Consider the following 23653-nt stretch of genomic DNA (forward strand, 5'->3'; position numbering starts at 1 on the left):
GATCAATGTATCAAGGACTGATATCTAAAAAAAGAACTTGGGAGTAAAAGCACTCATGAGCTCTAGAACTGTCTAAACTGAATTAATGCTTTGTAAGCAGAGAAGTCCCCCTTATTTTTATATTTTTTTGGTTTTACTTATTTAATTTTCCAGATTTGAAGGTAGCAAGAGAAGTAATTGCACCTGGTTTTGCCATTTAAATACAACTACTTTCATCCTTCTCTCTTTATATCTTGGTTTTTAAGTCTAATTTTCTGTTTCAATTTTCTTCCTCCATAACAGAAGAAAAAACTTCTTGAAGAACTTGGGGAGAATAGACTTCCGTATCTGACACCAGCCGATGCTGATTTCCACCAGCTGGTAAGGTATTTCTTTTAAATCATTTTAAACTAAAATGGCTGTTTGCACTGAACAACAAATAAATCTTCCTTCAAAGAGACACTGTGAAATCTGATAAGAAAAAAGGTATCCTGATAGCTGATAATGCACTTCCAGCTGGTGTGAAATAAGATCTCTAGAACTGGGATGTTCACAAATGAGAACTTGATGAACTTTGTTTATTTTTATGTGTGTGCCCTCACTACAAGTAATGTATAACATTTAATCACAGCTTTTCATGCTTTGGTGAAGCAAAATACATGTCACCATTCCTTTAATTTATTTTTTCCGAGTGGTGAAGAGATCTTTATAGCTCCTGTTTGGCAAAGTAGGGGGAATATTAACGTAGAAATTTCAAGTATGAGGGGCTTAATTCTACTTTCCAACAATAAGGAATTGTTAATTCTTGGCTTGCAAAACAAACTGTAGAAATGGAATGCCTCAAATGAAACCAAACAGAAGGATCAGGTCCAGTAGTCACACGAGCAGTAAACCAAGTGAGTGTATGCAAGAATATAATGAATAAATAGAATTTTCTGCATCTGTCTTGGATCTTTCTAGATCAGCTACCAAACTCAGGGTAAGTTCAATCAGATCAAATTGGATCATGGTAAGACTAAAAAGAGAAAAATTCTTTATTATAAGAAATAGCTTGGCTGTTTGAAGAGCTCCAATGACCATGTTCACATTACACAACACAGGAGTGGTGCCTGCCTTGTGTTGATATATGGCTCAAAGATGTGCAAGTGTAGAAGAGCTGGGAGAATTTATAAGAGTGACAACAGATGGATTCTATTATTTCTTCTTTCTATACACAAAAACACAAACACATTCTTTTCAGTCTTAATGCTCATGAAGAAACTCTTCCCCCTTTTAAGAAGTGAGCAGCTGACTTTCCTCCTTCCTAGTCCTGTTACATCCTGTCCTGTTTGTTCTCTTCTGCCTCTGATGCTGTCAAGAGCTGCTGTGCCCAGCATCTTTTTCTTTTTCACATCTTTGTAAATTCAGCTTCTCCTGGAGCTGATGTGAAAAGTGAAGGTGGCATCTCATTTGCCCAGGGTCAGCGACCCATAAGTACAGAAGACAATGGGAACAAGATAAGCAGTAAAATCACACCTGTTCAATCCTTAATAAATTTTTGATAGGTTCTTTTTGCAAATATAGAATTATTCTTTTTATGTAGTGTATGTGTGATGCTAGATATTTTTAAGTATATAGGCTAATCATGAGCATCACAAACACCTTTTGAAGTCTGTGGTGGTTATGAAATGTTCATGGAATCACAGCTGTAGAAATGGAAAGTTCCATGATGCTTAAGTGTGCTACAGCTGGAGAGGAAAAGAAGGGTGAGAGCTTGAAGACAACAAATCAGCAAAGTAAAATTTCACATACAGTTTAGTTTTATAGTCTGTCTTTCCTGGACAGACCTGCCCTATTCCTTGAAGGATCTACCTCTTATGAAACAATATTCTTTGAACATGTTGGAAAAGTTAGGTAGGATGCAACCAAAAAAGCTTTCTTATCCGGTTGGGTATGGAAGTGTACAGCCTGAACAGAAGTAAGAAATTCCATCACAAGCAAAACTTCCGCTGACATCCTCTTTCCACGTGTTTTTCCTGATAAAGGATTTTGGAAATGGGCCCCAAGCCATCAGCTGAAACAGTGTAATGTTTAAAGCCAGTACAGAACAAGAAGGGGGCTGTAGCAAGGTAGATCACAAATATTTGAAGTACAGACTATAATTTCATGATGCACTTGGCAGTTTGCCTATCAAGGGTCCTTGTTGCTGATTGCTAACTTTATTCTGTCACTCAGGTCCATAGGGTGGTTCTCTGTTGAGTACCACCATCGAAAGTGAAAGCATATTTAAAATCTCATGTGTAATAGTCACAAAAAGATTTGAGCATAAAGTGTAGTTGTTTTTTTTCTGTACTGTAGTTGCCTGTAATGCTGCCACTTCTTTCAGAGCGAGCAGTGAGTTGACCTTTAATACTGGCTGTCAGAGTTACAGCACAGAGTACATGATTACTGCCCTTCCCCACCCCCCAAAACAACAAGGTGTCCAGTGTGAACCCAGCAGTCACCCCGTGTTCTGATCCTGTAATTCTTTCCTTATGGAGGGCACAGCACAGGCAGTGCTTGGGGATTTAAAGAAGACCAGGCTGTTTTCATGTGATGTGTCAGAAATGTGTTTCCACTTCCTGATTTCTTTTGAGATACCTTAATGATAAAATAGTTCTTAAACATGTGATCTTAAAGCACAACCCAAAGGTAACAGGCCTCTGACTTGGCTGGCAGCAAAAATGTGCAAGGCATTACCTCTGCAGCTCAGGAGGGGAATACAATGTTGTTTCCTTTGTAAAATCTGTGTTCTTCCTTTCTAGTGCATGTTTTCAGGGATTTAATTGCTTTATGTTATATTGTTATTTTCCTCCTTCTGTTTCTAATAATTGTTGGGAATTTTGTGTATGTGATTAATGTCAGAAATTCAGTGTATTTATATTTTCATATAAATGGTTTGAAAATATATACTATTAGTGACTGTTTAAATACACCATAATAGAATATGTAATGTGATATGAGTGTGTCCAGTATACAGAATTATTTAAAGAAATACTGGAGTACTGCTATAGAACTGTTAGAGCTCTTTTTTTCATACAGGCATTTGCATAATGAAAGAAATAACGAAGTAATAATCTTTATATGTCACAGCATATAATATTCTAGCATTCTTAAGTAACATTATGAAAGAATATTTATGATTCTCATCAGCCTGTAGCCTATCGCCTGTAGCCCATCTGACTGTAGCCTACAGCTCCAAGTCCTGAATTCACACTTACTAATTTCATTAGTTGTTGTTTTTAAGGACTTTTTTCACTGTACTATTCAAAGGTTAGAGATACACAACACTGATAGAAACAAAAGGGGCAGTTCAGGACCTCTAAAGGAATCATTTCAGTCTTTTGAAAAGCTCAGGTGAATGCAGCTTATCAAGTTTGGATTCACTTCTTTGAGTGAAAGCTGTGATCCTGTGTTCTGGGTTTGTAGAGGGACCTTCACACATATCTGGGACTGTTTTCAAGCTTTGGTGTTTGAAGCTAAGCATGAAAATATAATTGTCAGAAATTATTATCTGTAGATACTGTTACAGGGGTTCATTTTCCTCTCTCTAGGAAGCTGGTTTTTGGAACCATAAGAATGTATAAAGAAAAGGAGTTAGCTTCACTGTAAAAATTTACAAGGAATAGTGGCGAGGTTTATAGATAAACCAAGATTTATTATATGTAATCATTATTTTTAAAATAGGCTTCCTTTTATGTTCTCCTTTTTAGTAGAAACAAATGATCCTATAAAGCCAGCTCTTCAGTATTATAGGATAACAGTGCATTATGATGCAAAAGTCTGTTTTCGTGCAGTGGAAAATGTGAATACTTACTGCCTGGTTTGTATTTTTTAAGGGCACGTTCTTTGGATTTTAAAATTAATTTCCTGAAAGGCAGGTTCAAATGAGACTTGGAAGTAGATAGTACTGGTAAAGTGGGTTTGAGTTGTACCAGAAGGAGCTTGCAGATGGATTGTAGGTCAGTGTGGTGTTTTGTCCTGGTGACTTTTATTTGTCTTTTTAAGAGCACTTTGAACCTAAGCTATTAGACTAATAAAAGTTTTGGCAGATCACTTTTATGCATCCATGTGCTTTTGACCCATTGCCTAATGCCTTCAGATTTCAGTCTACTTTAGTATGTGTCCCCATACCACCATCAGTACCTACCTTGTCTCCAAGCTCCCAAATAATTTCTGGACAAAAGGAAATAGGTGTAGTGAGTCCTTAGGAGCTTCACAAATGCAAATTGATGCCTGATAAACTCACATGACAGCCCCTCCCTTAGTAGGGCACTAGTGTGCATCTGTTTCTTTTATTTATCTGTTAATTTTAATGAAATACGTAACAACCCACTCTTTAACAGAACTTGTTCTCCAGCCTTTGTCTAGTTTGCCAGTCTCAGCAGTAGTTAAAGCAGATTTACAGGCAGCCAATAAAAGGTGTGATTATGTGATACTCACTTCCTTAGAAAACCAGATTAACAAAATAAAATTATCCAAGCCTTCCTGGAGTGGGAAGCAGCATTGTGCATACAAAGCAAGAAGCTGCTGATTAGCAGTGTTGTACCTTGCTGGGAGTTGCTGCCTCCACACACTGCTGGATTCTGAGCTCCAGCTGATACCAGAGCTGGTGTGGTCACAAGAGGATATGAGGGAAAAGGACACTACAGGTAGGGAGCTGGGGAAGCAATAAGTTTGGACATTTTCTCTTATCAAAAGAGAGCTTTCATATAAAATGAGAGATAATTGGCAGGTACTGAGGAATGTAAAAATAGAAAGCACCAGAATATTAGCAGTGCATTTTTTAAAAACTTACATTTTGATTTTGTTATTTTTTCCCTGAAAAGTATTGTTAGATAAAGCTATTTGAGTGTATCATGTAGCCCTCTAGATTTCTGTACGTCAGAATGAAACTGAAGGGTCTTTGCAACCATTGCAAAAAGAGGAATCACTTTCTTACTGCTTGATATTCTATTGTTTATATTCTTAAATGTGGCATTATCTACAGATTCATCAGATGAGCTGGATGTTCTACTGAATTGTTCTAGAGTCTTTGTATCTATTTATTTATAGATTTGATCTGCTTTAAGCCACTGATATATATCCACAGCTTGTGCAGTATACTGAAATATGAAAATAAAGTAACAAGTGCTGGCATCCATGTCTTCACCACATTCTAGACTCATTCTTGTTGACTTGTCAGTTTTGCCTTGTCTTGAATTATCTTGACTGCTGTAAAAAGAATACTTATTTTCCTCTTTTTGTTGTTTGGGTTTTTTTTTCCTCCTTTAGTGGAAGACCAAGTATTCCAAGCTGATTTTCAGGAAATCTGATACAGTACCTGAAGAGCTCCATCAAATGGTACAGGAAAGCTTTCTGGCCTTGCGAGAGCACAACTGTTTCTTTCAAGATCTTGTGAGAATCAAAGGAAAAGACTTTCTTACTCCAGTGTCTCGTATATTAATTGGAAACCCAGGATGCACTTATAAGTACTTGAACACAAGATTATTTACAGTTCCTTGGCCTGCTGAAAGTTATGACATAAAATATTGCAGTCCTCAAATACATGATGCTTGTAAAGCATTAATGAGACTTAATGACTACTTGCATATTGAAACAGTCAAGGCATTACAAGGACAAAATCTGTTTGAAAACAAAGAAATCATAGATCCTACTGTAATAGATAGAAAGCAAAGTTTTGCTACTTCTCTTACAGAGCAAGAGTCTGTTTCAAAAGATCAAAGCAGTGTTTGTGAATCAAAGGATGACAGAAGTCTAAAGAACAGAACATCATATAATTTGACTTTATTAAATTACATGGATCCACTACAAATGCTGTACTTGAAACAAGAGCCTTACTTTGGAATGGGGAACATGGCAGTGAGCTGGCACCATGATGAGAACCTGGTGGAAAGGTCAGCAGTGGCTGTGTACAGTTACAGCTGTGAAGGTGAGTGATGGCACTTGACCAGTCACGAAAGTCCCTGAAATCCCTGAGGCTCTCCTGTGTTCCTTGTGTATATGGACATAAGCACACCTGCATGCTGGTCTAGACTTGTCACGTGCTTCTGAATGCACTGTGGTGCCCTTTGTATTGAAGTCTTACCTTTATTTCCACTAAAACCTGTACAAAATATCTGTGTTTACTGCAGCTGGCTTAGCAGTTGTTCTCTAACTAGATTTAAATATTGGTATAATTAATTCCCTGACTAAGAACCAGGAAATCAAAATCTGTCAAATACCTTTCTTAGGTTAATGCATGTGCATGTTTTCTATCCTGTAAAATGTTTCACTGGGGTTGAGATCACCATTTTTTATAGTGTTATTTATCATATATGGAGGTGTTTTGTTTTATGCTGATTTTACTACTCTTCTTTCTTTGGAAAGATCATTTTCAGTTGGTTTTGGATAGAAGAATTACTGTATTTACTTAGAAATATATGCATTTTGTCTAGGCATGCTGTGGTGTTAATGTGTCTTTTATGGAGGACTTGCCAAGATTTTTCTAGCTGGGAAGAGTGGACACTTTGCATTAAAACAACTCTTGTCTGACAGGCTTTGCAGGCTCTTGCTGACTTTAAAATTAAGTTCATACAGCATTTTAGGGGTGGTGGTGGTAAAAGTGCAGTTGAAGCATCATTAAATATTTCATTTTTAGTTTAAAGTATCTGTCCCATTTTTATCTTTATTTAGGAGCAGACATGAGAAATTTTTAGTTTTTTTCCCTAACAATGCTTGAACAAAGGCTTGGATATTTTTTTAATGACTCTTAGTTTTGCAAACATAAGATTAGAATTTAGAAACTTGATTTGAATTTGCAAACGTTCTGTTATGTTTCATCATTCACAATGGAGTTTTTCATCTTCCAAAATTCCTATGATGTTTGCTTTAGAACAGGGGAAGAATTTGCATTGACTTCAGTAGGTTTTGGCTAAAGACTGTGGTATAAAAATGATAATTTATACTCCCACATGCATTCTCTTATTGGTTTTGTTATTAGTTTTGAAAGTCAGTGCCACTTTGTTACTTAATGTATGACTGAAGTCATATTTACATTTTCCTGGATATAAAACTGGCGTAGCAAATTGAGTTGAAGAGATTTCCTGACTGGTAAAAGTGTAATTTTCTTCATGAACTTCTTTCTGTCCTATTTGTCAGTGGTGTCAAGTAGATGTGTTGGGGTTTTTTCCATTACTACTGTAGAGAAATATGTTTTGCAGTAGAATTTTAAGTTAAAGAAACCTAAACATGAAGTAATAATACTGTGTATGAGGATTTATTGTAATATGCTTAAAACTTTTTTACTTTAACATAAAGTTTGCTTATGGAGGGGTAAAAAAGTGAGCCCTTTAAGTTCAGAGAGTTATAAATTAATAAAAATGAAAGCTGCTAAGTTTATTCATAACTTTTCAGTTGATTTTGTTTCTTTTATTCAGTAAGTTAAATAAGTAAAAATTATGATGTTTTAAAACCACTGCAAATTCTGTAGAAATTTGATTTATGTGGGTAGATTGAAATATTTTATATGTTTAGACTAAAAGTTATTTTGATATCTATGGATAATAATTTTTTTGTCAAATACAAAGTTTTTTTTCATAAATACACTTAAATTTGAAAGTTTGTATTTTTTTCGAAGTTTGGAAATAGGAAAACAAAGAAAACAAGATCTTTCTAGTAAATAAATTGGTTGCTCTCTCATTAAGAACAAAAGTAAAAGTCACTACTTGAAATTCTTCTGGTTTTGCATTGCTCACGTTGGATTTTTGAGCTTTAGAGGGAGTTTCAGGTGCCTGCCATGGCAGTGGAGTATCGTGGAGAGAGGTCCTGCAGTCCAGCTCTGTGTGCCAGCAGTGCCCTCCCATCTGTGCTCAGGGTTGTCATTGTATATCCCTAAAGCAATGACCTGCTTATTCATAAATTGGAGGAAATGGATCCTGTTTATACTTAGGAGTATGGTTTTGTAACTAAAGTGTTGGTAAATATCTGATTGTGTTAAAGTTTTGTACCCAGTGCATCCAAGAGGATTTGATTTTGGAGAATTTGTGTTTTTGCTCTTCTGATTTTCTGCTTACAGCCTTCCAATGCTGGTGGTTATAAGCTCATCAGGATTTATAATATTATTCTTTCCAGTTCTATATAATGTCAATGTTTTGATGGTTTCTGCAACTTACAAAGACTTTCAATATTTCCTGTATTACCAGGTCTCCATAATTGTGAAACATGGGGATCTCAGCATCTTTTTGAACAATATTGTTATATCTTTGTGGAATCATGTCTTGACTTTTTATTTTCCATAAATATGTTTAGTTTTTATGCTGACATCTTTTATTAGCACTTCATTAATTTGTTTAGTATTGATTTAGCATTGAATTCCCAGTGTAGTGTAAAAAGACTGTCACAGAATCACTACATAATAAAAACAGTAGTTGCGGTCAGAATTTTTTTTGTTGGAGCTATTTTTCCTTAGAAGATGTAGCTGAGCTGGATTAGTAATTTTCTGTGAGAAAACACTGATTGAGTGGGAAATGCAAACACAAATTAAGCATGTTGATTTTTGTTGGAACTGGCTTGATTCATTTTTCTGCCAGATCTTGCATGTTTGTTTTGTCAGCTCTCAATTCCTCAAATCCCCAGTGGACGCTGAGGGTCTGTGGCAGCCTTGGCACGTGGGAGCTCGGGCTTCCAGAGCTGCAGGGCTGGTACTGACCTGCCCTGCTGCAAATGCACAGTCCCCAGGTTGTCAGATTTTGAGCAGCAGCAGCAGCCCTTGGAGTCAAGCAGTCTTACTGAGCTCTGGCAGCTCTGTCAGACTGTTTAGAGATGCACAACTCAGGTTATATGTTTTTTTTTTACTTTCATTTACATCTTTATATCAGTATTTGTTTTGTACCTACTTACTGGATTAAATAGCATTAAAACAGATACTACTGTAATTGAAACAACTTGTTTTCTTGTTCATTTGTTCATTGTTTGATGCCATAATGAAAATTTCATGTTTGAAACTTTGATCAGTGTTAATTGGAGTAGAAGCAGTTTTCAATATGCCAGAAAAGAAATTTAGACATCAACATAAAGATATTGGAACAAGCTGATATTCTAATTGGTATCAGTGTTTATTTTCTTGTTTCCAATGTAAAACTCTTTCAAAGGAACTTCAAATGAAGTACAATTCTAACAACAAAATAAGGTAAACATTTAGATTGATGCTTTTACTTACATTGCATTAGGTTAAGAATAGGTTGTCAAGTGATAAGAATAAAAATTTGAGAGGTTTCCTTTTAGTGTGTATGCTGCATGAAAGTGCATGAGTGGTAGTCAGGGTGCATATGCAGAACTGAATAGGCTGCAGAATGTGTGTTCAATTATACTGCCACTAACAGTATTTGGAATTAATTTACATTTCACGTTTATCAAGGAACGGGAATTTCAAATATTGACCAAATCAGCATTTTTAATAACACAGTAGCTTACAAGTATCCTATCACCTGAGAGCATGAAAGTAAAAGAATTGTTCAGGATTTTAATATAGTAAGCTAATAACCCATATTTATTTCCTGCTGCAGTTATAAAAGGGAATTGCAATCCAGTAGAATAGGGCACTTCCAAAATTTGGATTTTATCCATGAGAAGTTCCTAATGACCAGCTTTCCATCAGGTTGATGTAAGTTTTGTAGGAAGTTTTATTACTTAGCAGAGCACTAGTTGGTTCTAAAGATGTTCTTTGAAGTAGAGACTTGTTTCAGTTACAGACTTACAGGAGAGGGAAAAAAATGTAAACACTTGAAGTATGTCCATCTTTCTCTTACCTGGATTTCCCACAGAGGAAGAGATTAGGTAAGTAGTTTTCTCTAGATTCTCTATCTAGTTTGTTTTCTTGCTGTAAGGGCTACTTGCTGTTTAACTCTTGGACACAACTGGCTCTGTCTGCTGACAGGGCAGTGCTAAAAGGTTTAACAAACTTACTGTTAGTTGCAGAGATGACTAATCTTCAAGGACCTTTTGTGCTTGTTTCTTTTGTAAAATGCTGTTGTATGTTTTTACTCTGTGAAGTTAGAAGCAACATCCTGGCACGTAGCTTAATGATGGCTATTTCATTTAATTGGGAATAAAAATAATTGAGATGCACTACAGATGTATGTTTCCCTACCATATTAAAAAAAATTCTGAAACTACAAAAGTTGTTCAGCACTGAAGTCAATCTAACTTTGTAGTTGACAATAACCCTATTTATGTCGTGCTTAATGAGTAAAAACCATGGAGTAGATGTTTTTTGCAGGATTGGAATAATTTCTAATGTCAATAATATAACAGAAATATTACTTGTTGAAATAACAGAAATGGTATGTAAAAAGTTTTATTTTACTTTTAAAGAAATGAGTAAGTGCATTAAATGGTCACAGCTCTAACTTGTAGGGTCTGACCAGTTTGATTTATGTTCTGAAAGTCACAAATTTTAGTGACCCACTAAATTTCACAATAATGTATTAGAATCCCTGTTGTCTAAAAAGAAATCATCACTTGAATGGACTCTTGTGGGTTGTGGGGGTCTCTTTTAAACATCTTCTCACTGGTCAAATACAACCTCTCCTTCAGAAATGAAGGGATGACAGAATATTATTTGTTCTTATTTTCGTGCTTTTGTTCCTGATTTATGTGGATACAGCATTCCAAACATGAATCGATAAGAACATTTTTGGCAAAATCTTATGTTTTTTTCATTTTGTGAATGTCAGTTGCAAGAAAAATTTAAATGTTAATAGAATTTAACCTCTGATACTATGGCTTTTCAGTAATGAGGTAGAGAAAGTAACTTTGGGTAGATACTTCTTTCCCATCAGCTACTGAGAAGCAAAGCATGCTCTGCTTCTTTCACTTCTTGCATGTAACACATATAAATTGCTATTGAAAGACACTGATAATTTATGTATTTTTTAATTGAGGAATATGTGCCCAAATTACTTTACATTCTGGAAAAAATCAATCAATCTGTAAAAAAATAATATGACAATGGTCAGTTGGATTTAATGTTGACGTAAATTGTTCTTAGCAATGTGTTGGCAGTGATTCTATTTTCTTAAGAAATGGTATGTAAAGTTACATTTAGAATATAATTTGGCATTACAGTTTGACTTGAATAGAGATCATTTGGGTTTCAGAGCATCAAAAAGTCTCAAACTCTGGAAGGTTTTGGAGCCAAATAGCAAAGAAACCTTTCAAAGCTACTTTTACTTTCTATGTTCTGAAACAATAACCAAAGTAGTTCCAGGAAAACAAGTTTCATATTGTTCTGAACCTAACCCTGACCCAAACCTGATAAGATCAGATCTTAGTGCTGGAACATCTCTGAAATTTGAGCTATCTCGTTAAAAGCATAATGCTGTGGCCAGTTTTCTGCAGCTACATTCTCTCTTTCATGGTTCTACCATAATTACAGGTTTGATGAGGTATTGTTATGTTGTGGTAAGGTTTTACTTCATTGCGCCATTTTATTTGGGATTCCAGCATAAAGGTTTCTTGCAGGCCCAAGTCTGTAAATCTCTGCTGGCCAGAATTCAAATCTGCACATAGTTTTGTTATACTTCCATTAAATACTTTATACTTGACCATTTCTGTATGGCTTACTACAGAATACAATTGTGTTCTTAAGGTGATGGGTATGTGATCCATGATTTATTCACATGATTTATTCTCAAATACTTATGATTTAGATGCATCCAAATGTTTTCACTTAAATGGCAACTGTAATTATATCAGTAAATATCCAGCATCCAGTCATTCTTGAGATGTCATAGAGAATTTAATAAAAACTTCTTTTTATGTAAAAGTTTGTCAGGATATTCCACAAATGTTAAGGTGTCTCTTTTTCCCTTGCCCTCAGTTTCAGGGTAGCTTGCATTTAAAAGCAAGTAGCAGCCTGCTTCCATTTGTTACCAAAATAACATGGTAGGAGCAATCAGTTTCAATTGCTGCTGATAATTATAAGGCGCAATAATTGAGAATGTAGAGAAAAGGAGACTGTGAGCTGTATTTGAACTCAGTACTTAAGCAATAAAAAATTTATCAAACTGCAAAAAATAAGTCATTTTAACGAGCACATTCCAAAGGTGCTGGATTTATGAGGAGACCCCAGGAAACTTTGATTGAAATTGCTGTCTCTGATTGTAGTTCTATATTTTATTGGTGCCATATTGTGAACAGTGCAGCTGCCAAAGTGAATGGGAAGGCAGCATAACAGAGAGAGTCAACCCAGAAAGGTTACTTCTCTTTATAATATCCATGATGTATTGCATTAAAAATGCCTTGAAAGCCATCCTATTTGCAGTTTTCAGAAAGCATTTTTCTTAAATTAAGTTCCAATTTATCTGAGCAGGGCAGAAAATATGAAAGGCCCTTGAAGAGTTTAGTATTGATTTTTCTGAGTATTTGCTAGCTCTTGTTTTGTCATTTGTGTGCTCCTTGATGGAAGGGCCTAGAGCTGCTCCTGAGCCAGAGCTTCAGCTGGATGAGCAGAGAAGGGAGGGAACTTGGGGACTGTAAGAATTTTCATTTAAGAACATTTAGATTGGCTCTTTAATAGGCTTTGTCTCTCTGCTTTCTGAATTTAGATAATATTTAATTAACATAATAATAAATTATCTTAATTTTCTAAAGGCTGCCCCCAGCTAAACAACCTGCAGTAACTATGTGAGATGAATGACATGAATATTTTAGAAGTGTGAGTTTGTGGTTACACTTTGTGTGTGCCTCTTACAAGAAGAGCTATACATCTTTATATTTTTCTTCTAGAATTTACTTAAGACAAAGGTTTTAAAAGTTATTACATGAAAGCACATTTCAAGTGGACAGTGAAATGGACACAGTTGCTGGGTTCTAAGCAAGAGTTGGGCATGGTGCATAGTTAATTTCTAACTCTTCTCTGCTGTTCTGTGCCAACTACTTATTAAAACTTCATCCCTCCTCTGTCAAAATGCACTGTTGCTTTAGCTGTAGAACTGTTACACCATAGCTCCCAAATACCTTGTTATAAATGCTGACTGTATCTTTCAATTTATACTGCAGTGAAGTAAGCTTATGAAAATAGTTCTGAGGGATTAAGCTCTAAATACTATTTCTGTGCAGTGGATTATTTTTTCCCCAAGCTCAACATGTTCATGTTGCATAATGATAAGAAAAGTGTTGTGACAAATGCATTGAAGCTTCATTGGCTCTTGCACATGTTATCTAGCATGTTTGACTAGTAATTTTGAGAAAAGAATGACAGAGATGGTTCCAAGATTTGCTTTGTTGGTCTAGACTGTGTTTTGTAGCCATTATTTCACCTTTGCCTCAGTTTATGATTTAGTGAAATTGCAAGTACATAAACAAATGAAATTTCTCCTAAAATGTTTTGGCAGTTTATGACTTGAAATTCTTTCAGAAGTTATCTATTGTTATATCAGTGTTGCTGCATTTTTTGATTTTTTTTCTTCCAGGCTTGTAGTTTTAGCAATGAAAAAAAAATTAGTGATGCTTAACTAAAATTCCCCTTATATGTGCTTAAGAGTTTCAGAAAACCTTGAGTCCATTGCAAGCCTTGGCTTGATTAGCCTTGGTAGTCAACTTAAAGTTTTCATCTTGGTAAAGTTGGTTGCAAAAAAATTCTTGATCTCATATGGCTTTTCTTTTTCTTTTACCTGTTGCATACTTTTGAATTTGGAGATGATGATTATAGCAAGTGGAGACTATAGAATCTTTAAGCCTATTAAGATTGTACCAGTATGGGATATCTTTAAGTCTAAACCAGATTTTTTATTTATGATTCTTACCTGTTCCCTCATTTTTGTGGTCTCTTTCTCTCTCTCAAGATTCATCTGTACAAGAAAGCAACGAGCAGGAACTGAAGGGAAGAGACCCAGCTGTTTGGCACGTGGGCTTGAAGGTAGCATGGGACATAGAGACACCTGGCTTGGCAGTGCCCCTTCACCAGGGAGACATCTATTTGATGCTTGGTAATTTTCAAGGGCTAAAAAGCTGAACTGTCTGTTGAAAATAGAGAAAATTACACTTATGTTAAAATAAGTTGCCATACCTTCCTTACAGTTAGGACTTTTTTTATTTAGAAAATCATGAAATCTGGCTGAAGTATATAGTCAATTCCTCCTACTCTTCCTACTTCCAGAGTATTTTTGGGGACTTGTTTTCTTAATGTTTCTTTCACTTTACAGTATTTTTTCACCTTTTCTGTTTGTTGTGCAGTCAGAATTACTAGTTCAAGATAGACTTCAGGCCATAACCAGAATTTCCCCAGATTTTGCCAGAAGTTGTGCTATATCTGTCCCATCCTTGTATTTCTAGATTCTTTTTGTATTCTTAATGCAGTTTTTCTGAGCATTTCTTTTATTCAACAAATAAATTTCTGTTCTTCAGCTTGGCTTATCAAGTGACACCTGTATTGTGTAAGATGTGAATGAACGTCTTAAAGTTTTCTGGTACCACAGTCCTTGAGGTTTCAATCACGATGCCAATCTGTGCATATTTTATTAGTCACCAGTTTTACACATGACACTTCTCTCCTTCTGCTATTATGTCTACATTCAAACATGCTGTTTTTTAGCAGTGGGATTATACTAAGATCATAATGAACACAGCTGTCTTACTCCAAGAATGAGTCTCAATGTCTCAAGCGTAGAGGATTAAGAAAAGAAAATTAAATTGAGTTAATTTGCTTGAGCAGCTGAGCTCATGTGCTAAGGTTTATCCATTGAAAGAAACGAAGTGAGAGCTGTTGCTAAGGTTTGTTGACACAAAATCTGTTGCTTCCTCTTTTGGCTCCTGTTTCTATTGGTTTTCATTTTTGTTAAAATAAATTTCATTATAAATCACACAAAAACAATAACAGGGTTTCTGACAACATCATGTTGGCCTGTTTAGTGTCTTGGCTTGACAGACATCATCTTTGAAGACTGAGAGCACTTGCAGGGCTCCCTGCTTCTGTGATTGTGACTTGGAAGGCACATTCTGTGCAATGTCCCTAGAATGTCTTGTCATACTCCCAGCTTTATGGGCAGAACAGTCTTTTGAACTTTCCCTTTCACAGTTTATATCCTAAAAACAATACCTTTATAAGCCATCATAAAAACTATGTACCATTCCTTGGTCGTAGTTATCAAATCTTCTGCACTACCATAAGGGAAGTGTTGTGTAGAAGTATGCACTAACTGTGCTCTGAAGAATGTTCAGACATGGAAAGATCAGGTGTTAAGATGTGAGATCCTTTGGCATAGTGGTCTGGATGTGCCTCCCTTTTTTGTAAGGGTATGAAGTAGAAGCCTAGAATGAAGGAGGGACAGTGAAAATGAAGTTTAAGTGGCAGCTAAACATTCCTAGGAAAGTTATTATAATCTGTTTTTGTGCAATAGCAGTTAGGGCATCAAGTAAACTTCTTATGTAATCCTTCCTGACTGGAAACTTCGAGCATATAGAGCAATACTGGCCAAGAGATTCAGAAGGTATTTAATAAAAGAAGGGGACTAACTTTAGTATTTTTATTGCAAAATACTGTAGATTGTAGTTGATTGAGTTACCAGATCATAAGGGTGTTTTTTATTCCCTAGTGGAATTTATATAGTGACTAAAGTATTTTCAGAGATTCTGTATGAAGGGTAGATCAGAAAGTTAGTTTATTTAATGAGTAACATCATGAGCATGTTTAGATGGAAACAAAGGATATATTAAACATTCTTTTGAAGATGATGTGTAAATCACTTTCTTATTAGTACTTTTGAAGAGCTACAGATTTGAGCTCTGTAGGCCAGGTGTTTTTTTAATCTCTTCTGCATTTCCATAGTCTTTGTGTTTCTTTTCAATTACTTGGGGAAAAAATTACTCTTCTAAATAGTCTTAGAGGGTATTCTCAAAATGGCCCTTTTATTAGGTTTCTATGTGTAGCAGAACTGCCTGTATCATTTTGACTTGAAGTGAAAAACAATATAAGAAAACATATATAGTTTCAGTGTATTTTTTACTGTTCAAATTTTTTGCACTAACTTTTAAGAGGGGGTATCATGAGGATGCCAACTAAAAGACAAAATATGAAAACTCTGTAAAAAAAGAAACCTGGCAATAATAAAAAAAAAAAGAAAATTCATTTGTCTTATGCTTTTGTACATGCTGCATTCCTGAACCTCATTTCAGTAAGCAGAATCCTCTTACTGGCATTATGTTAAAAGCAGTGGCAGAATGCAAGACATTTAGAAAACAGGACATTTAGAAAACAGGAAGAGTCCTGCAGCTGGTGGTGGTTCCTGTACAGGCACTGATTGATAGGACTGGGAGGATTCATTGTGACCACCACTGACTCACCCAGCCTAGCACAGAACTCAGCCACTCTGTAGGTCTGTCCTTCCAGTTGTTGGAATGGTGTAGTGTTACTGCTTTATATGAATGTTGAAAATGCTGAAACATCACATTCAACATGTTGCTTATAATTCAAAAGTCAGGTCCTATCAATTTCTCTACCTGTAATACCACTAGTATTTCCTGTGGTACACACAAATCTATATAAGAAACTGTGGTAACTGGATATTTCTTACAGTAACATGCAATTACAGTAACTTGTAAATCAAGATCAATGGGTATACCAAAGTAACAAAAAAACCCATTTTTTTCTTTTTAGCATTTCTAGTGGATATTTAATAATGTTTCTGTTCTTTTCTTCATTGGCTTTATAAATGTTTTTTGTTATTCTGGGGAGAAATTAAGTAAAATGTCTTATAATTTAAATTTACATCTTCCTTCTCAGCAGCCCTCTTCAGATTAAATCATGAGCTGTAATTTAGATGTATGTTAATACTAAACATAAGGTGATCATATCCATTCTTCTTTTAAGCTGTTATAATAATATAAATATATTTTATTAAGCAGAACCTCAAAATTACTTTCAGTAAGACAGATTTTTAAAAATAATTTTTTAGGCTTTTCCTAATATTAAGAAAAAAGTCTGGTGAATGGCTGCAAGTCTGCTGCCTAAAAATTCAAATCTAAACTTTATATCACTCATGAAACGGAAACACTTTAGCTCAATTTAGAATAATATATTGGTCTGCAGAGGAAGTGCACACTGAACCCTGCTGTCTCAAGTACACAGCCAAGGGGTGTCTAATATGAAACGTGTTGGGTGCATGCAATAAATCCAAAACGCATGGAGGTGAGCAAAGGGCCCCATCTGCTCTGTCCTAGAGCATGCTTAACTAGCCTTGTCATGGTCCTACTATTAAATTGGAATTTTTTCCCCTAATCTTTGAGTTAGACATGACCAGATTTGCAAGCAGATTTACAATTTTCACTAATTTTCCTACCATGACTTCAAACCATACTTAACAAAAATACATTCTGGACTCTTTCAAAGGCAGATTTACTTTTCTGCAGCTGTTTCCCATAGATCAAGCTCTTAGCTTGAAGGTTAGGGTTTTAAAACAGCATGAAGATGAACTTTGAATCTTATACCACTCCCCACCCCCAGCAAATTATAGTTTGAGAAGCATCAAAAAATTATTTTCATAACCAACCAGAAGTAGGTTGCACACATTGCAGAGGTTGGCTTGTGGTGAAAGATAAGTATTTAATGGAAACACTTCCACATGTATAAAGTGACTCATTAAACTATTTCTAGATATTTAATCTGCTTCTATTTTCACAAACTAACTTGAACCCTCTTTGCTCTCTAGCATCTTGAGTGTGTTGGAGCTTTTCACCCCCTCCTTTTTTTTTTCAGTCCACATTTAATCCAAATGGTATATGTTCTACTATTAAGACTTAGAACTCCAGAAATGTATTTGTCATTACCCGACTTTGATCATGAAGTTTGCAAACTCTGACATATTTCTTTGAAATTCATTATTTTTCTAGTTTTTAGACTTTTAATTCGTTTTTATTTGTGCATGTTTTTCTTGTTTGTTAATGGTGGTTAAGAAAATTAATAGCAAAAGTCCATTCCATTTCACTTTTGCTTGTAGAAATTTGTGGTGATTAGAATAGCAAAGATTTTGCCAGTGCTTTAAACACCACTGTACCTTTTATTTGCCTCTTGAAATAGATAAGAGACTACTGTCTAAACAGTTCATGAGGAACACTTAAGACAAGACAGAAAGGACTACATAAATACCTGTTGGTAATTCTGGGAGCCATTTTTCGTTGTGGTTTTTGTTTTCCTGGGAAATACTTTACCTCCAAGTACTAAGTTTAGGGCCTTGAACCTCCACTTCTTTAAGGATTGACTAGGAATTTCTTATCTTTCTACCTTTTATTTGTTATGTTGCAATAGTCTGCAGTGACATGGGTGTCACATTGTTCCTCTTGAAGTGCTTTGGCTCCTCAGCTCCCTGATAGCTCAGCAGTAGAATGAGAATTAAGTGTCTGTATGTTATTTCAGTGTTTGTACACAGACATATCCATTAATCTGTTCTTTTCACAAAGGCTGTGTAAGCACAGGGCTCTCAGTGCTGCTGGTGGAGCCCAGGTAATTCAGCTGTCAGAAGAAAGCCCAGAGGGGACAGAGCAGGGCAGGGACTGAGAGCAGGATCAGAGAGCAAAGGGAGGAACTAGCAGTAGTTTGAAGGAGAGGGGAGGACTGTGATGAGGTTCTGTGCTGGAGGGATGTATTGTGAGAAAACAAGAGGCAGAAAACCCCAGATGTCAGTCCAGTGCAGGGAGAGATAGATGTACCCTGTATCTGAACTTGCCTCCACAATTAAAAATTGAATATGCAACATCCAGAGTCCAAAATGTATCTGCTGTAAGTAACAGGAAAATCACTGAGAAGGTTTATTGATAGGGAGATCCCATGTAGAGAACAATAGCCTGCATTCTGTGCTGCAGAGTCTCTGTTTTGCTTTTGCAGACCTATGGGTCAGTGCTTAGTCATGTGAAACTGAGGCTGACTCCTTAAAAGTTGTTTTTTACTGAACCCTACAAGTGCACTGTGGTACTTCCAACATGGGTGACCAAGGAATGAAACAGCTTTGGTTTGGCTCTAAAACCAAAATAGCATTCTGGGTGTAGTGTTCTGTATCTGAATAAAAGCTTTTAATGCCAGATGGACAACGGCCAATTTAACAAAGAGTGATTTTTCTTTTCAGTTAATACATATTTAGGAGAAAAAGAAAACAAATCTTTGCCACAATCTTTTATGACCTAAAATGTATTTTTTAACATGCTTTGAGGCAGGCAAGCAATGAAGCTTCAACTATTTTCGTACAATTAGAATTTTAGATTGTTTGTCAACTCTTAAATTAAAATTACAGGTGTCTTTTTGAGATTCATAAAGGATTAGAGACAGTTGAAAGCAATTCCAAGGTGCAGCTCTACAATGAAAGTTATGCCAAGGGCTTGAATAAAGGTGCAAATCAAAATGTAATAAGTCTAATTTTATGTTTGCTACATACAGCCACAAAGAATGGGCACTGAAAGGGGTAGTGGAAGTGTTTAGGTTTGTTTTCAGACACAATTCTTCTTGAAAGTCATTGTGGTATTTAAATATTGTGAAGTCCAGAGATGATAATGTTCTATGGCCCTTGCAAGACTGGGTTCTGTGCAGTTTATCCTCATATGTGTCTGTAGGAAATAGATTTTTCATAAGGTTTTTTTTTTGGTTAGCATTTTGTTTTCAAGAGCTTTAAGCATTTTTTAGTGATTTTGGGAAAAGAAATTGTAACTTCTGAGTAGTCTCTTTAGTCTCCTCAGTAGCCTAGACTTAGTAGTCTCCTCAGCTTTGAAGGAATCAATTTGTTTAGTTGAACTTTCCCTATGAGAGGTGGGAAAATGCCACTTCTAAAACGCATAGGAGAAAGCTAGTGTTAGTAGAAATATTTCTGACTCTAGGATAGTAAATAGTTATTGTGCTCTGCAAAACATTGGAGCTAAGTGACTGAATTCTCTAAGCATTAAAGCAAAGAAAGTGTGAAAAATGTGTCATATTCAACCAGATTAACTTTTATTAAGTATAATTTTTCCCTGTACTTAAGGTTTTCTAATCTGTCCCTAGATGATCTCAATATGACCCATCAGCACTGTGTTCTGGCTGGTTTATCCCCTCGGTTCAGCTCCACTCACAGGGTGGCAGATGTAAGTACCAAAACCATTTCACTGCTTGGTCCCTTGCAAAGGCAATATCCTGGTGCCATCTATGCAGCACCCTGGTGGCTTTTCAGAACTGTGCTTCGTGTTATGCTTATGACTCAAACTCTGCATTAACTGCTGTTGTTTACTTTTGATTGAGGTACAATTGGTTTTGTATTGGTAGCTGGCCTTAACTCCCAGCTAGGCTTATCAGATGTGAATTGTGAATGCGCTGCACCACACCTCATGGATTGCTGATGAAATCTAGTTGAGAAATACAAATTTTCTGAAGTGGCTATATATAAGTTTTTGTTGTATCTTTATAGTCTTCAAGAGGAACATTGGAATACATACTTGGACAGTGTGAACTGGCACTCCAGAATTTGCAGACTGATTCTGATTCAATGGCTTTGTCTTTGAAATCACTGGAAGCTGCAGTGGTGAAGCAAGTAGAAGAAATACATAATGAGGTGAGATGATCTACACTGAAAATACTTCAGCCAGGTCTGGGCAGTGCAGTCTCCTCATGGAGTTAATGGCAATTAAGTGTGTTCAGCTGCTTACAAGGCATTGCTTTTTATGAGTTTGCAATGTGGCTTTTATGACTTTTTTACCTGGGTACAGTAATTGGGATTATCGTGGAAGTTTTCATTTTTCCTTCTTAAGATCCCTCTGCTGGTAAAGTGAGAGAAGTTTCACAAAATACTGCACCAGAACTGACAGTGTGGTGGTCAAACAGACTTCTCTGGCACTTCTCTAACAGAAAGGAAGAGAGAGAAGGGATAAGAGGGAAAGGAGCAGGTAGATTTTTTCAGTTATTCCTCCCTGGTTTTTGTTGAACCAGGTTTTTGCATAATGCAATGGGTGGCACAATTGTGAGTGTGGGGTCTAAAGTGTGTTCTGAAGGAAATACAGTGGAAATAATTGTGAGGAACATATTTAAGGAGGTGATTTAGTGCTACAAAAGATGCAAGTGTATTAATGCACTTGGACAGGATTCCACTGAAGCTGGAAGTGCTTTCTTGCTTGGAGCTGTGCTGTATTTCCACTAAGATAAATTAGAAACTGTACAAAGGTCATTTGCACTCAAATTAGAATTCGTGTAAAATGTTTAAATTTCTGTCTGCTGAGGAATACAATATTGTGTAGTGCTACTAAAACTTTGTAGAACACATTTTGATCCGTATTGTGTTTACAGCTGGTAAAATGGAGCGTAGTGTTGGCAAAAGATTCACGCCCTTGACTTTTACCAAAACAGCTCCTGGGGCAATTGAAAGAAGTCTGATGCACGCAGGGGTTTACAAAACATTAATCAGGCTCAGTCCATAAAACTACACGCATATGTGGTTTGCACAGCAAGGGCCACAGGCACAGCTGGGATAAATTTGCACGGGTCCTTTAACATCAAAGCTATGTGCTGTTTACATCAGGTGAGAGAGTAGCCCCTGGTGTTTGCAGTCACCTGAATAATTTTGCAATGTGACGTACAGGGATGTTTCCTGTTACACATATGGGATATACTGTAACAGCAATCCTTGTTTAACTTGTACTTATTGTGCATTTAGTAGACACACTGGATCTATGTTTAATTTGAAAAGAGACTACCCATCCACCTATTTTACTATTATTTTCTTTTTTTTTTTCTTTAATTTTTTATCCCAAGGTCAAATCGTCACTTGCTATTAGAGTGCTATTTAAATTTCATTTATTACTGCAGAAGTAGACAAAATTTCTAGGGGCTTATCTCTGTGGTAAATGCCTATTTTTTTTCAAACATCAATGAGCTGAAAATATAAAGACTTGTGAAGCTAATGCAACTTTTCTTGTATATGAAAGCTTCCTACCTTGTTGTATGATAAATCTTTGTCTTTTCAAACACTAATACAGTTTTTAGGTTGAAACTTTGTGAGGCAGATGGAAGAACAAGAGTTGTTTCTTACAAGAATCAAACTGATGAAAATGAGCCTTTCATTTAACTCTCTTAGTTGTTTTAGCAATTTTAAATGCAAAATCAAAACAGCACTAAAATCCAAATCTCCGTAGGATTAAAGGAGAACTGCCAGTTCACCCAGTTTCCCAGTTTTGCCTGTGTATTTCTGGTATACAGCTTTCTGTGCTATTCATAAAGCTCCTTGCAATTTTTTTTTCTTCCTCTGAACCAGAGATCATGAGCTTGAAGTGAGATAGTATCTAGAGGTGATGATATTTTATTTTTAAATATTGGCATAACTGAAGTTCTTCAGTTTTAACTCTTATAACAAGGTGCAACCATTCTTCTTGGTTCTTTATCTTCCTGAATTGCTGTGGGTTCATTCTTTTTACCCCTTTGCTGCCACCTCCAAAGCAATCATCAGAGAACATTAACCAGAACAGAACCATCACAGTACCAAGCTAAAATCTACTAGTTTAGCAGATTCACAGGCTGTGCTGAAATTAACTGCTCTGCCAAATGAGGCCTGGATGAATTATCTGTGTCTGCTCAAGGGAAAAAACCCAAGAGCAGGTCTGAAAGAATGAGGAATGGTTCTGTGCCTTCACTTTTGTACTCCTGGGCAGGAAAATTGACTTGCTGTGCTGATAAAGTGTGTTTGAACTGAGGATCTGAAGCATAGGTGGAGACTTCATTTTTTTCCAGTTTTTTGGTGGGCAGAGAAACCTCTGAAAGAGTATCTGGGTGGTGTCCTTACTTGATGTTAGATTTCCCAGAGTTCATTTTTCAGGGCCCTGTCTTGGACGTCTTGACAGAGGTATTCCTGTTGAAAAAGTGAGATGCTAACCTGAGGAGGGTTTGAGCATCTCTAGTGGGCAGCCAGGTGGAAGTTTAATTTAAACCTAGCTTTGTTGTCATGGTCTCCCTCACTAAAGCAGCCTTCAAAGGAATATCTGAGTAATTGCAAGGTATGTGCTGTGTGTTAGATGTGTGAGTCACTTCACTCCCAGTGTGTACTTTGTAGTTGTAAGTAAAGATAACCTTAATTAGGGTGCTCACGTGCAGTTTGTCTGTGCAGCTCATGGCCTTGCAGTCTGCACAAACTCTGCAGTGGCAGGGGGTAGGAGGGTGAACAGATGCAGTTACCGGGCAGCTGGGGAGGACAATAGCCTGGCAGCTCACACACAGGCACAGCCAGGCTGTTGTTTGGTCAGGAATAATTTATCCCAAAAGAAATGGTCTTGCACAATTCTCTGAATGGGAACATCTTGCTCCTCCTGCTTGGCTTTCCTAAACGTGTACAGCTGCTGAGGACATCCCAAACAGAGCTGCAGGGCACCTGGGGAAAACCACTGGCAAGTAAATTCTTGTTAAAGGAACTAAATACTGCTGGACAGACAATGTAAATGCTCATACATGTAAGAATAAATCTGCAGAAAAATCTTCACCACCCTGTTCTTCACATTGCAAAGAAAATTTTTCTTGCTCTGATGCAAAATCTGCTAATAGTTCATGTTGGTGTGAGGTACTTTCAAGGCTTCTGTATTTGCCATCACCAAACCAATATTCAGATGTTCTCAGTGTAGTAAAACACCAGAGGTAATCTTCTTTGTGTCATGGGATTGTGTTGAAAATATGGCAGGTTTCAAA

The 23653-nt window shown here is 36.3% G+C and overlaps 1 protein-coding gene across 1 annotated transcript in view; it reads left to right on the forward strand.

Annotated features, from left to right (window-relative positions):
• The first annotated feature begins 281 nt into the window (after positions 1-281).
• FTO (FTO alpha-ketoglutarate dependent dioxygenase) overlaps positions 282-23653 on the forward strand; it is a 183510-nt gene continuing 160138 nt past the window's right edge. Inside the window, exons 1-5 of the mRNA XM_005422789.3 lie at positions 282-360; positions 5272-5929; positions 13824-13967; positions 20000-20079; positions 20400-20543. Coding sequence (XP_005422846.3) covers positions 5338-5929; positions 13824-13967; positions 20000-20079; positions 20400-20543 — 960 coding nt within the window. The 5' untranslated portion in view covers positions 282-360; positions 5272-5337. The remainder of the gene's footprint in view (positions 361-5271; positions 5930-13823; positions 13968-19999; positions 20080-20399; positions 20544-23653) is intronic.

This window comes from Geospiza fortis, unplaced genomic scaffold, assembly GCF_000277835.1.
Source record: "Geospiza fortis unplaced genomic scaffold, GeoFor_1.0 scaffold97, whole genome shotgun sequence".
Taxonomy (NCBI): Eukaryota; Metazoa; Chordata; class Aves; order Passeriformes; family Thraupidae; genus Geospiza; species Geospiza fortis.